The sequence below is a fragment of the Oryctolagus cuniculus genome, chromosome 4, assembly GCF_051225735.1.
Source record: "Oryctolagus cuniculus isolate XC-2025 breed Fujian yellow rabbit chromosome 4, ASM5122573v1, whole genome shotgun sequence".
NCBI classification, from domain to species: Eukaryota; Metazoa; Chordata; class Mammalia; order Lagomorpha; family Leporidae; genus Oryctolagus; species Oryctolagus cuniculus.
This window is the reverse complement of record NC_142870.1, coordinates 67,984,305-67,998,923: the sequence shown is the minus strand read 5'-3', so window position 1 is coordinate 67,998,923 and position 14,619 is coordinate 67,984,305. Positions and strand designations below refer to the sequence as shown.

Sequence of the window (14,619 nt, the reverse complement as noted above, 5' to 3'; positions counted from 1 at the left end):
TTGCGTCATCCTTTGAGAGAACCACAGATTCCCCACAGGCAAATCAGCTGTGATTTTGCAGTAGAACCAACTGGTTGCAATAGGACAGGATTGCGTGACCCAATTCAGTTTCAATATCCACCATGTGGATTTAACGTGAAGAGGAAGTATCAAGGCTCACACCAAAACTGTTGTCCTCAGCAAGATGGAAGAGATACGGGATCTTTTAGCTTCTTCCTACCCAAAACCTTCAGAATCACCCTCCTCACCTAAACAATGCCCCTGCTGCCTTAGGGGACAGAGTCCCTGGCCAAGAAACTTCCATGCTGTAGACTGACAATATCCTCACGGTTTTCCTGTTCTTTCAGGGACTAGGAAACATTGAGACAGGAGGTTAAGGGGTTGAGAGAAAGGGAAACAGAAAGTGAATGGCAAACGTAGTTCCTAAGGAGAATTCCACAGCACCCCTCTGGAGAGACTCAGGGGCTCCCCATTCTTGCTACCAGCCTAGACCTGGGTTTGCTACTGAGAGTCCAACTAAACCCAAATCCTCAAGAGGATTTTTTGAGGCCCATCACCTCAGGAGAATCCCAGGCCCAATGAGCGCCTCCTTACCATCACCCCACACACAAAAAGTGACTTTCTTCTTCCCTTTTTGAGACTGAAACGACTGCCCACTGGAGGGTGCTCTATTGCTATGAGTACACTGTAAAAAAAGTACCACCAGTAATTATAAAAACTGGAAACTACCTAAAAGGGTTTAAAATCACATGGAAGATTCCATCCTGCCACCATAAAAAAAATGACCTGAAGAATTTCTCACCACCTGGCAGAAAGATTGCAGTGTAATATTAACATCCCAAAGATAGGCCACATGACTAAAGAAAAATCTGACTTCAAATTATTTCTAAAGCTAAGAAAAGACCAAAATAAAATCTATTGAAATATTAGAAGCTGGCACTGTGGCGCAGCAGGTTAAAACCCTGTCCTGACAGTGGAGGATGGCCCGAGTGCTTGGGCCTCTGCACCCACATGGGGGATGGGGAGGAGGCATCTGACTCCTGGCTTCGGATCGGCGCAACGCACCGGCCGTGGCGGCCAATTGGGAAGTGAACCAGTGGAGGGAGGACCTTTCTCTCTGTCTCTCTCTCTCACTGTCTATAACTCTATCTGTCAAATAAAAAATTTTTTAAAAAAAATTAAAAAACCCTGGCCTGAGGCACTGGCATCCCATATGGGTGCCAGTTTTAGTCCTGGCTGCTCTTCTTCCAATACAGCTCTCTGCTATGGTCTCGAAAGCAGTACAAAATGGTCCAAGTCCTTTGGCCCCTGCACCCACGTGGGAGACCCAGAAGAAGTTCCTGGCTCCTGACTTCAGATCTACGCAGCTCCGGCCATTGCGGCCATCTGGGGAATGAACCATCAGATGGAAGACCTCTCTCTCTGTCTCTACCTCCCTCTATAACTCTTTCAAATAAATAAAATAAATCTTTTAAAAAAAGAAATACTAATAACATAGATGAGTTTATTGGTGACTGAACATGTATTGTCTTTAAATTCAAAACAAATTATAAAAGGACATCATACATGTAAAGTATATAGTTACTACCAGATAACCTTCTGTTTTACACACAAACATAACAGTTACTTTTAAAATAAGTTAAAATAATGACAGCTTATAGGTAAAGTTTTTTCTAAAACTCTTCAAATACATTACTCATTATTTTATTATTACAGTAACATTAGATGGTATACAATAATTATTTTTGCCAAATTACACAGAAAAAAAACCTTCAAATAAGCAGGTATACTAAGATGTAATAAAATATAGTGCTTAAGTGAAAAATTTAAGACACATCTTTAAGATCCAATGAGCTGAGTTTAAAGTAAAACATTGATCTCCATACTTTTGGGGTCTATAAAATTAACAAACAACAAACAAAATGTCATAAATAAAACAAACAAGAATTATGCATATCTCCCACTCATACAACATATTCCAAGCCAGATTTAAATCTGCAGCATAACTAATGAGCAGCCACGAGCACATCTTCCATTTCCATGTAAGCCACAAGCCTTAAACAAGTTCTTAAAATCACCTCAGTCACACTTCCATCCTCTTACCTCCAACAAGACACAAGCTTATGATGATCACTACAATGAGACCCAGGAAAACGGAGGCGATGGCCATCCACAGTTTACACCTTCCCACCACGTTCTTATTGCAGGAGCTCCAGGGATTTTCCTTCTTGCCCTAAAAAGCAAAGGAAGAATGCGAGGCAATCATTGGGTTTAGGGGCGAATGATACGGACATGAAGACAGCAGGTTCCAGACCTCAAGGGCTGCACGCTGCTCAATCAAGTTTACACAAAGCTGCATGGGGTGGAACAGAGCCTCTGGCACTCTGGGGTGGAAAGGTTAGAGAGGATTTTTGCAGAATGGGTTTTTGAAAGCATTCCAAGCCCAAGAAAGACTGAAAGACCATCCAGGGTGTTGACTCAGCAGAACTGGCCAGCAGACGAGTTCAGGGTGGGTGTCAGTGGCAAGTAGTGAAATTGAAAGCTACATAGAGTGAAAGGTTGCAACATACTGGAGAGGGTTTGATCACTGCCAGCGCAGTTGGACCATCTTGTGGTGTGCACCAGTGTGCTGTGGAAGGTTTGGGGACACAAGAGCTGAATTAAAAATTAAGGGTAAAATGATGTGTAGTGGGGGCCGGTGCCATGGCATAGTAGGATAAGCCTCCGCCTACAGCACCAGCATCCCATATGGGTGCCAGTTTGAGTCCCCGCTGCTCCACTTCCAATCCAGCTCCCTTTTAATGGCCTGGGAAGGCAGTGGAGGATGAGCCCTTGCACCCATGTGGGAGACCCAGAAGAAGTTCCTGGCTCCTGGCTTCATATCGGCCCAGTTCTGGGCATTACAGCCATTTGGGGAGCAAACCAGCAGATGGAAGACCTCTCTGTCTTTCCCTCTCTCTGTCTGTAACTCTGCCTCTCAAATAAATAAAACAAATCTTAAAAAAAAAAAAAGTATGGGTAGTTTAGAATGGACAAACCAAGAAAAGAATGAACAGGCTAGTGCTGTGGCCTCACATTCTATGTTAAAGGCACAAGACAGTAGGAGAGAGCTGCAGCAGGTGTAGTGAGGCAGACTGTGTGGTCAAAATAAGCAATCAGAACTGCTGTGGTTAACAGAGCACCAAAGACACTCCACTTAATCCTAACTGGCCTTCAAGGTATGCATTAGCCCATTTCAAATATTCCCGGACTAATCCCTGCTGTGTGTCACTAGAGCTTCTCCCTTTTGTGCACAGCCTCCTGGCCTCGCTGTGAGGACTTTCATGAGATTGCCTGGCTGCCTTGGAGGAGTCCCACTATCTGAGCCCCACCTGGTGCACCATACCTGAATAGACCATGGGATATGAGGGAAGACAATAAGAGCAGAAATGTAGTTCTCTATCTGACATACCTGGTTGGATTTGAATCTTGAAGGCAGATAGCTTTAAGCAAGCTACTGAAGCTTGCAGGCCCCAATGTCCTGAATTGTAAACCACAGGTGCCCCTCCAATTGTGGTGGAATTACATCTTAATAGACCCATCATAAACTGAAAATCGCGTAAGTCAACAATGCATTTAATCTACCTAACCTACTGAACATCTCAGGTTAGCCACACAATACACTGTAGACTACTGGTTCTCTCCCCTAGTCACAGTATGTGGTTGACTGGTAGATGTGAACTGCTGCCACTATCAGCATCACAAGAGGATATTGGATACAGGGCAAAATGCAAGTGATAGGGGAAAGAAGTGCTAACGTTCTATTGCACAGTGGGGTGGCTACAGATAACAATAATGTGCTTCCCCCAAGTGTGTGTGTGTGTGAGTATGTGTGTGTGTGTATGCTAAAAGAAAGGATTCCAAATGTTTCCACCAAAAAGGAAGGACAAATGTTTGAGGAAGTACATATATTTGCCCTGTACTTATATTTGTGTCAAAAACATCACATGGTACCACATAAATATGTATACTATCATGTGTCCATTAAAAATTTTTGAAATAAACAAAGAAAAACTTAAAAGCATATATTCTGAACCTTTGTTACTTTCACACCATCATCGTAAAGTTGAAGAAGGGTAAGCCAAACCGCCATGTTGGAAAACTTCTGTATATAAATACTAAATCTAGGGTTGCTGTAAAAACCATAGAATACGGTACATGAAGCATCTGTGAGACAAATATTAGGCACTCCACCAAGGAGAACAGTCACCCCTCAGACACCTGATGCACAGGTAACACTTCGTTCCACAAAGCACTTGCAGAGGCCGGCTCCTGAATGGAAACAGTGCTTCATTTCTACCTGGTTCTTTTTTGGTGGTGGCCAGCAGGAAAGGAAATGGGTCGTCTGCATTGAGAATGCATTTCACACTTTCTCAGAGGCCCCAAGACTGGCTGCACTTCAGTATCACCGTGGAAGAGGTTTTCACTGACTTCAGGCCCACCTGCACCTGTCTTAGGGAAGTCTTAGGGGAGATGGCAGCAGGCCCTGGCTTGTCATTTTAAACATCTCAGAGTGAATCAGCTGTTTTACTAGGGTTGCGACCTCTGGTGTGAACCCTCCCACCCTTTTGTGGAAACCCCTCTTCTTCCTCACCCAGTACATGAGCTGTCCCCACGGTTCATCTGCTGCTGGGACTGACTGCCCTGTGTGGTTTCATTCCAAATGCAAACAGAGAACGGCTTTATCTTCATAGGTAAACTGAAACCACATAGAGGGAGGGTTCTTCAACTTCCCCATTTTACACCACACATTTGGGCCTCCCAAGTTAGAGGCCCTGAGTGCACCTTACAAGGACTCTTGGACCCAGCCTGTCATGTGTGATGGGAGCACCCAGAGAGAGGAAATTAGTCTTCAGTGGTTTCTGGAGTCCAGGGGTAAGGCCACCTCTCACTCCTGCTCAAGGCTGCAGAACTGCTCCAATGCCACGGAAGCCAGGGGCTCCAAAAAGGACATGGGAAAGAGAAGATCCAGTACAAGGAACTCTGGGGGACAGACACATATGTCCCCACTTCAAGAACCACTGCAACCAAAATAAGCCTGTGCTGTTTTCAGCCCCTTATATAAGTGGCAGCCAAGACCATAAAACTTAACACCAAAGGAAATACAGAGTCTCAAATAAGCCACAGGATGAGCATCAGTGCACTTCTTCAGCCACTTAGGCCTGCTGCTGTCCCTTAGGGATCACAAATTAGGACTCCTGTGGTTTGAAGAATCATTAATTAGTCTTGTGACTTCCTGGAGGAATTCAGCTCCAACTGACACAGCCTTACATATGGGAAATGCCACTTCCTGGTCCAGCCCAAGGCTGCCCATCTATAACCCAGCATGCCTCTCTGTGCTGTCCTCAGCCCAAGAACAAGACCACTGACCACCATCCCTTACATGATTAAGGGATTTTTTTTCAATATATTCAGTCAGTATAGAGTGGTCTGTCCCACTCCCAACAGAGCAACAACACACAGTGCTTCTCAGTTGCCTGCACATTAGAGGCAAATGGGGGGTAGTGCTTTTCAGAGGGGTCCAAGACGATTCCCATGTCCCCTGAGGCTGCAGAAGCTCTGACACAGCGCATGCCGTCTGTGCTATCTCAATCGCCCGTAAAACTGGGTCACAAAGACACAGTGCCTCCTTCAGCGGCTGCTTCATTCTCTCCTGCCCAAATTCTGGGTCATGAGGAGTGCCCACAGGCAGTTTCTTTCACAAGGTGCTTTCCAGAGATATTTGTAAGCCGCCCTTTTCATTCTGTGCTTGCATGACGGAGCTCAAGAATCCTCATGGATTTCCTCTGAACACTCCACTCCCCCAGATATTTCGCCTCTTCAGGTAAATGTGTAAATACATGACCCAGGATCCTGCGACAACGGCAGGACTACCTGTCTATCGGATCCAAGAAGCTTGCTTCTTGTTAACTCATTCAGGAGCAGGTGTTAGGTAATCAGGGAAAATTTGCTTAGCATACAGGAAAATCTATACTTCCAAATCTTCAGTGTGGGATTTAATGCACTTGCTGTTTGATCCAAGCACAAAAGAGCCAGTTGATTTTTATCCTGAACCGAACAATATGTAGCAATGGAGCTAATTTTTAGGTAGCCCATTCCCATAAGCCTTGCCTACCTCAAAAGCACCAATTTACTGGTTTAATATTATTCTAATGATGCTGCCATCGCTTAAAATGTCTCTGAGATTTCTATTTGAAACCTGAGTCAGAGCCCACGTATGAGCCATAGAAGGAAACTAGTCCCACCTCATTACCATAATTTCTTTTCCACTTTTGACCTTGTGTTCAGAGTGGCAGCAGGCAGAGTTCTATGGCTTGTATCCCTTTCCCCCAACCCTCAAACCTAGATCAAGAGAGGAAAAGAAGTTCTTTCCACTGTCTTTGCATACTCTTGCAGCTCAGCTGTGCCAACCAGGAGGACATCACAGGGTGGGATGTCTATTTCCTGTGACCCCAGAACCGTTCCCTACCCCTCAACATCCACCCATCCACTCATCCAGCACCAACTCTTTCCATACTCCTATTTCACTTAAATTACAATTATAAATTACCTAACTTAAAGAAATTAGCAATATCTAATCTAGGCAACTACAATAAGTGAGTACAAATTATAAGTCACATTATATATTTAAATGATCGAGACTAAACCAACAGAAACAGCGTAGGTGACAGAATGTCTGAGTTCAAACCTCAGAGGCAGCACTGAGAATATTTGGGCATTGAGAGGCTCAATTTTCAGTTTCCTCGCCTGTCAAATCACAACACTGACAACATTCATAAATGCACTTATGTATCACAGGTGTTTGGCATATGTAGGTACGCAACAGGTGCACAATGGAAATATAGGGAATTAAGCTGCATTTGAAAATGGAAATCAGTACACAGTTTAAGCAGCTCCAAACAGAAAACTCTCAAGCGTCTGAGTTCTGTCCTGTGCAAGCCAGTATGCTTAGTGACCCTACACTAATTGACTTTCCTGAGTTTAAATGCATGTCAGCTCACTCTTCAAAACAAAACAAAACAAAAAAATTACCACACTGGGTGATGGGTTGTCACCTTTAAAGATTTTTCCTGCTCAGGCATTTCTAGAATGTCCTCGAGTGCTCACATAGCCCTTGGCCTTCACTCCCTTCTGTTGCTCACCAGAGCTTTCATACTGAGAGACCTACAAAGCTACCTCACAAGGAAATCCAGGACACCTGTATAACCTAACAAACAAGGAAGTCTTTAGAACATGAAAGAGCAATCGCTACGGGGCAGGTGCTAACCAACTGGAAAACACTGACACCTACATGGGTATCACGTTCTACAATTCAACTGTTTTCCACCAAGCACCGCCAGGTCTCACAGATGCCCAGCTGGGCACCTTCCCTTTCCACTTTTGACAGCCTTGGCCCTGGACCACAGCTTACAGTGGTGAAGCTGTCACCACAACTCTCATCACTGGACTTAGTTTCAAAACATGGAGACTTGAGGTGTCCTGGGTCTCTCTAATGTGAAACAGGGATCTCCAATTCCCAAACCTCTGCCTAATGCTGTATGGCTGAAGACACTGGGCCTGGCGATCAGACCATGGGTGTACACTCTTCACTCTTCCCAGGTGTTTATATTTCATTCAAACATAAAGTGCCCAAGTACTCTCTAGGATACCAGTAAAAGCAAGCTTTTCAGGAAAGCATACAGAGCCATATTCTGAACCTCTGGATTTCCTGTTTGTCCCCAAAATCAACAGTTGAGTGGCCAAAAGGGGCAGGACGGAGGAGTGGGGCCTGGTGCCATCAGGCTCTTTATACAGTTCCTTGTACCCAGTAAACCCCAAGCCAGCGGTGGGAGTTAATCACAAGGATGGCCCAGAATTCAAAGTCTCTGATGTTTTACAAGCATTTGATGGGAGCCTATACTGTTGCCACCACCGCTGGAGTTGAATCAGAAAACTGCTCGGTCGAAACATCACGAGGGACTTCCTTAGGGATCCAAAGGAGGCGACAGCAGAGGGGCTTGGTTCCTTGGGACAAGAACTTTGCAAATATTTCCTCTGATGTGAACACAGCGAGCTCACCCCCTCCCAGGCCAGCTCCAGGCCCCTGGCTCCTGCGGCTTTCTCCCCTCTCCGTCTTTCGGCGGAATCCGAAGGCCAGGCCGGGAGAAGACAGAAAGTGTTCGTGTCTGGGGCGAGGAGCGAGGACGGTGGGTGGGGGATGGGGGCTAGGGAGCGGAAGGCGGGGTGGGGGCCGGAGTTGGAGAGGTCTGGAGGGTTGAAAGGAGGCGGGCGAGATCCTAAGGAAAGGAGTTGACTCCGTCTATGACCCTCGTTCTCACTACTTGAAAGAGAAAATAAACTTCATTAAAGAGCCCAGCTCTATCCCGGGGGAGTCTGGTTCTCCAGAGCGGCGCGGCCACACCCCGCACTGGGGTTCCCGGAGCGCGGCGGGGTCGCGGGCGGCGCAGGGGCCGGTGCGGGCGGGCGGGCGGGCTCGAGCCCCGGGCGTCGGAAGCTGCCCGGAGAACGCTCGGGAACCCCGAAACTCCCAGCTGCCGGGCCCGTCCCACCGGCGCGCCGCGGGCACCTCACCTGCGGCGGGCAGGCCTCCTCCACCGATGCCGAGATGACCGTGACCTCTCCACTGAGAGGCGTCTGCTCGTCTGACTGCCCCCCGAGCACCGAGAGCTCCAGCTCGTCTCGGGCCGACGGGCACACGGCCGCTTCCATGGGCCGGCTGAGGAGGGCTGAGCGGCTCTGCCCGCGGCCAGCGCCTACACACCTGAGGGCGCAAAGTCCAAGGTTGCCCCCCCCCCAACCCCACCCCGCTCACACTCCACCCACAGGGCGGGGCGTGCCGCAGACCTCGGGCCGCGGGAGGGGCGAGGCAGGTGAGCGGCAACGCTCACCCAGGGAGGGAGGCCCTCCTGGCCCCTGCAGGCTCCCGCGGCTGCGACCGTGCCCTGCCGCGTGCTCCCGAGCGACGCAAGGCAGTTTTTCTGGTTTGTTCAGGGCGCTGCCTGCTATGCCTTTCCCCGTCCTGCAGAGGCAAACCAGCTCTTGGAACTGGCTGGGGAGCGGGCTGTGGAGAGGAAGTTCCACGGAGGAAAGTCTGTCTGATACCCCCGGAGCTGTCAGTTGCTGGGACTTGCCCCCGTCCTCGCTGCCTGGCAAAATTTCGTCGCTGAGTCAACAAATAACTCCGCACCTTCGACTGCGTGCCAGGCATGGCGCTAGGTTCTGAGCACGTGCAGATCTCGCGCGCACACAGACACACACACACAGTTCTCTTAGGTCCAGAGTCAGACATGGCGACGGCATTGAGTGGTGAGGGGGTGGGAGTGGAGGGGTAGCAGCAGACTCCAGAACCAGACTCTTCATCCCCACTCAGAGGGCGCCTAATCAAAAGACCTCAGGCGCCGTGGGTTCTGTGCCAGACTGCCCTCATCCGGAAATTTGGCATAGCTTACATGCCGCTTAATGTGGTTCTTGCCAGGATTGAGAGTTGAGGCAAATAAAGCGCTCAGAACCTAACACAGAGCCAGCACCGGTAAGCTTTGGCTCCTATTATTTACCTTTGAGGGGAAGGATCAGAGACACTCCCTCTCCTAAGGAAAGTATACACACACACACACACACACACACACACACACAGAGTCTCTCCATAGATCTGAACTTCTGGTTTAGTGAGCATAGAATTGTGTTGGTCCAAAATCTCAGCTCTGAAGCTTCTGTTCAGAGCAGCCTTGCCCCCCTCTCTCCCTCCCTTTCTCCCTCCCTCTCTCCCTCTCTCTCTCCCTCTCTCTCTCTCTCTCTCTCTCACACACACACACACACACCAGTCAGAAGAGTCAAGAGACATAGAAATAAGCTCCATCCTGAAGACATGGACTTGTGTTGAAAAGCTGGGACCTCGCTGCCCCCTGAGCAGGTGCTCTGTCCGTTAGCAGATCATCTGTACTTTGGACTCCACCTGCTACTGAATAGGGTCTGCTAACTGCAGTGACTGGGCTGCTGGCCAGCACCAACTTCTGCCCTCTCGTCTAACAAGCAGATCCTGTAGGAATCAGGCTCCATTGGCAGCTGGGGTTTTGAAGAGGCTTTTAAACAAAGGCACAAGGGTTAAGGGAATCAAGGAGGAATGCCGAGGTGCTGGCCCCCAGCAAGAGTGAGAAGCTGCTGAAAACTCCAGGCCTAAAAAGAGACTGGAGGCTGATTGAGAACAGGAGCCATGGAAGGGGCAGTAGTGGGGGCTCCTAACAGACGCTGTAGTCACAAAACTTTGTAGAGTTGATTAGAATCACCAAGACCTCTCGAACCCCAGACCCCTACCTTTACCCAATGCCCAGACAACTTTTCCCATAGTTCCCTCATTTGATCTCAGTCTCTTTCATGTCAGGTGGACTGTGGCTCTCTTCCAGGTTTCTGCATGCGCAGCGAGCTGAGGTCTCCTTCATTCTCACAGAGAATCATAAAAGCAACTGTTCCATCACACGCACATTCTTAATCCACATCTAATGAGTTTTGAGTACAACATAGCAAGGTTTGCGTATTCTATATCAGTGCTTGGATGTGTTTCCAGAATTCTATCAGCCTAACCCTTGTCCCTGTAGTATGGTGGAAGGAGTCTGGTTTTGAAGGCCAGAGAATGAGGGTAAATTTAGATTCTCTCTGTGCTCCTGGGCAAGTTGTTTGATGTTTATCAGCTTCTTTTCAAACTGTAAAATGATTCCTAACCAGTAGAATTCAGAGTGAATGAAGTAATTAAAGCATTTAACCTTCTGTGCCTGAAAAACAGCAGGATCTTAGTAAATGCTCCTTTACTTTCCATGTGTCTAAACATCTGGATAACTAATACCCACCTTCATGCAACCCTTAGCACCCAGCACCAATTCTTGACCCAATATGCTTTCTTTCAGTATTCATTTTTCTGCCTGGCCTCTCGTGTCTTCCTCATCATGAATGCTCACTGACACCTCCCAGTGGTGCCTGAAACTACTTACTTTCTGATTTGCAACTTGTTCCTGGTAACTGCAGATTTCATAATCTCCAGACAGCTGGCCTAGAATGCCTAGGAGTGCCCTGATGCCTGCTTGAGGACTTTTTACATCTCATCAGCTTGACTCCAAACGTAGGATTCAGAATGAGTTAGAAATATTTTCCCCCTAGAAGTTCAACCAGGTTTAGAGCAAAGAATTCTTAGAGCTAAGCATTTGTGAGTGAGGAACTAAACTCTACCTAAATATACTTTTTGCAATTTTCCAAGAATTATTTCTCTAGGAGTAAATTTTTTAAAAGATTTATTTATTTATTTGAAAGTCAGAGTTACAGGGGAGGAGGGGTCTTCCATCCACTGGTTCATTCCACAATTGGCCACAATGGCTGGAGCTGCACCAATCCAAAGCCAGGAGCCTGGAACTTCCAGATCTCCCATGTGGGTGCAGGGGCCCAAGAACTTGGGCCATCTTCTACTGCTTTCTCAGGCCATACCAGAGAGCTGGATCGGAAGTGGAGCAGCCAGGACTCGAACCGTCACCCATATGGGATGCCGGCACTGCAGGCGGCGGCTTTACCTGCTACGCCACAGTGCCATCCCCAGGAGTAACTTTTTTTTAATATGTATTTATTTATTTATTTATTTGAAAGTCAGAGTTACAGGGAGGAGAGACAGAAAGAGAGCAAGATCTTCCATCTGCCGGTTTCACTCCCTCGATGGCCACAATGGCCAGGGCTGGGCCAAGCTGAAGCCAGGATCCAGGGGCTGCTTTTGGGTCTCCCATGTGGGTAGCAGGGGCCCAAGGACTTTAACCATCTTCTGCTGCTCTCCCAGGCGCATTAGCAGGGAACTGGATTGAAGTGGAGCAGCCAGGACTCAAACAGGAGCCCATGTGGAATTCCAGCACAGCTGGTGGCAGCTTTAACCAGCATGCCACAGCTCCAGCCCTTGGGGTAGCTTTTTAAAGTATACTGTTAATTCACAAATAGTTCTCTTTAATATAATTTAAATTATTATGGACAGCTATTTCAGGTGGCTCAAAAAGTCAAATTAAAATAACATTTGGGGGGCTGGCACTGTGGGCACTGGTTCAAGTCCTGGCTGCTCCTCTTCTGATCCAGCTTTCTGCTATGGCCTCAGAGAGCAGTAGAAGATGGCCCAAGTGTGCCCTGCACCCATGTGGGAGACCCGGAAGAAGCTCCTGGCTCCTAGCTTCAGATCGGCACAGCTTTGGCTGTTGCAGCCATCTGGGGAGTGAACCAGCGGATGGAAGACCTACCTCTCTCTCTCTGCCTCTGCCTCTCTATAACTCTCTGCCTTTCAAATAAATAAATAAATCTTTAAAAAATAACATTTGAAAATTAAAGCACATTTGTTGTCAAGATTTGCTGAGCAATTTTGCTTTTCTTATCACAGTACTCACTCTTCTTTCTTCAGCTCTGTTAGGAGCAAATAATTGCCCATATGCTTATCACATAAATAAACAAAAGTAGCATCATCAAAGTGCCATCGCCAGTGCCCTAAAGCATCTCATTACCTTCAAATAGATCTGTGCTTCTTGCAAACACAACGATTTGTATCTGTGTGTTGTCAGATGAGAAGCAGTACTACTCTAAACCTCAACAATCAGGTCCGCTGCTCCAGCTAATGAAGCACAAAAGAGTTGAGCAATGGTTGGCTCCTGACGTTTCGTTTTGCAGTTCTCAAGGCCCCATGCAGGAAAGCACCAGGCCCCACAAATTCTCCCCAGTAATGCCACACATGACAGCCTCCTGTTCTGGTGTCTGGAGGAAGGCCACTGTGCTCTGCTCACAAAACCAGTCTTGGAATTTGCCCCAATTCACACCTTGACAAAAATGAAGTCAATGTTCCCACATCGTTCAGATTCTCAAAGCATCTTGGTGTGAGATAACCATGGCAGTTAGGTCAGTATTTCTTCAACTTTTCCCCACCCCAGCACTGCTGAAGGGCATGGTACACACACATTAGTGCCAACAAGGACTTACAGGGGTAGTGTTTTTGTGTGCTTTGAACACCTCCCTCTGATGAATCTGATAGATCATGCTAGCCTTCTTCCGTTCCTAAGGGAGATTATAAAAATGTATGCAAAGGGTTTTGTGTATTTTGTGAATAGCCAGTCTATGCCTTGGAAATGACCATCTTGTTAAAAGTAGAATTCACCTTTCACCTGGTGTATAGGTCATAGCCATTCCAGACAAAATGAACCTAGGTTGTAAGAGCCATTGGCTTAGTTTGCTCTTCTATACAGTGGACAGTAGTTAAGTCCTCACCTCCCTTTGAATTAAGTAGGATACTAAGGCCCTATGAATGTCACTATCCCGTACCCAGTTCATTGAAACCTTCAGTGTGCTCTTTCACAGAGTTATCATTAACATGTTAACATATTCATCCCCAATCTTAGGGAAACAGTCTTTTATGTTTAATGTTTATGTACTTTCATTTACTTGAAAGAGCAACACACAGAGAGAGAGAGAGAGAGAGAGAGAGAGAGAGAGAGAGACGTATCTTCCATCCACTTGTTCACTCCCCAAATGCCTGCAACAGACAGGCCTGGGCCAGGCCAAAGCCAGGAGCCAGGAGCTCCATCTGGATCTCACACATGAGTGCCAGAGGCTCAAGCATATGAGTTATCATCTGCTGCCTCCCAGGCCGTCTGCACAGGAATCTGGCTCACAAGTGGAGTAATCGGGACCCAAACAGGCACTCTGAAATGAGATGTGGGAGTCACAAACAGCAGCTTAATTTAATAGAATTAAACAAATTCTATTAAACTGCAATGCAGTCACTCCAGCCCCAGAAAGTCTTTTTGCAAATCAAAACACCTTCTGCAAATAGGAAAATATTCATTATTACACAACAGGAAAATCATGTCCATATTTCAATCTTTTTATTTGATCTGAGAGATGACACATTTTGTTCTCTCTTTTTTTGCTATTGCAAAAAATCTTGCAAGTTCTATGCAAGGTTCTAGACCCTACTTAATAGCAGGATTGTGATTACTCCTTTGACTTTGTCTCACAAAAACAAATATATTCCCTCCTACTATTTTCGCCTGTTTGGTGATATGGTTAATTCTGGTCTCTGTTAATGAAAAGATATTCTAAGAACAGGTACAAAACCCTCTAAATCAAGAGCTATAATATATTCACAGTTCATTATAGGTTTACAACCATACAAGGTATTTTAAGGCCCTGAAAATAAAAGAAAGTCTAGGGACAGGTGCTATGGCACAGTGGAGTAAGCCACTGATTGGGATGCCCACATCCCATTATTGGGTGCCTGAGGTCAGGTGCCACCTCCACCTTCTGATCCAGCTTCTTGCCAATACACACCCTAGGAGACCGCAGGTGATGGCCCAAGTACTTGGGTTCCTGCCACTCAGTTGAGAGATGCAGGTGGAGTTCTTGGCTCCTGCTTTAACCCTGTCCCAGCTGTGGCTGTTGCAAGCATTTGAGGATTCAGCATTTAGGGAATGAACCACAAATGGAAGATCACTTTCTCTCTCTCTCTCTCTCTCTCTCTCTCTCTCTCTTTCTTTCTCTTTCTTTCTCTTTCTCTCTCTCTCTCTGTCCCTCTCCCTCCCT

At 46.9% G+C, this 14,619-nt stretch overlaps 1 protein-coding gene across 3 annotated transcripts in view; it reads right to left on the bottom strand.

The window, feature by feature from the left end:
- C4H3orf52 (chromosome 4 C3orf52 homolog) overlaps nt 1–8,962 on the bottom strand; it is a 30,635-nt gene extending 21,673 nt beyond the window's left edge. The window contains exons 1-2 of one of the 3 annotated variants that reach the window (XR_016232430.1): nt 8,611–8,962; nt 2,104–2,233 (exon numbers count right to left, since the gene is read on the bottom strand). Coding sequence is in view for 2 of the 3 variants with exons in the window: in XM_008266960.5 (XP_008265182.2) it covers nt 2,104–2,233; nt 8,611–8,748 (268 nt within the window). In the remaining variant the exon portion in view is untranslated. Of the gene's footprint in view, nt 1–2,103; nt 2,234–7,094; nt 7,225–8,610 lie in introns of those variants that run through there. The other 2 variants (XM_008266960.5, XM_089330796.1) reach the window with 2 other exon arrangements.
- Between the last annotated feature and the right edge of the window lie 5,657 nt (nt 8,963–14,619).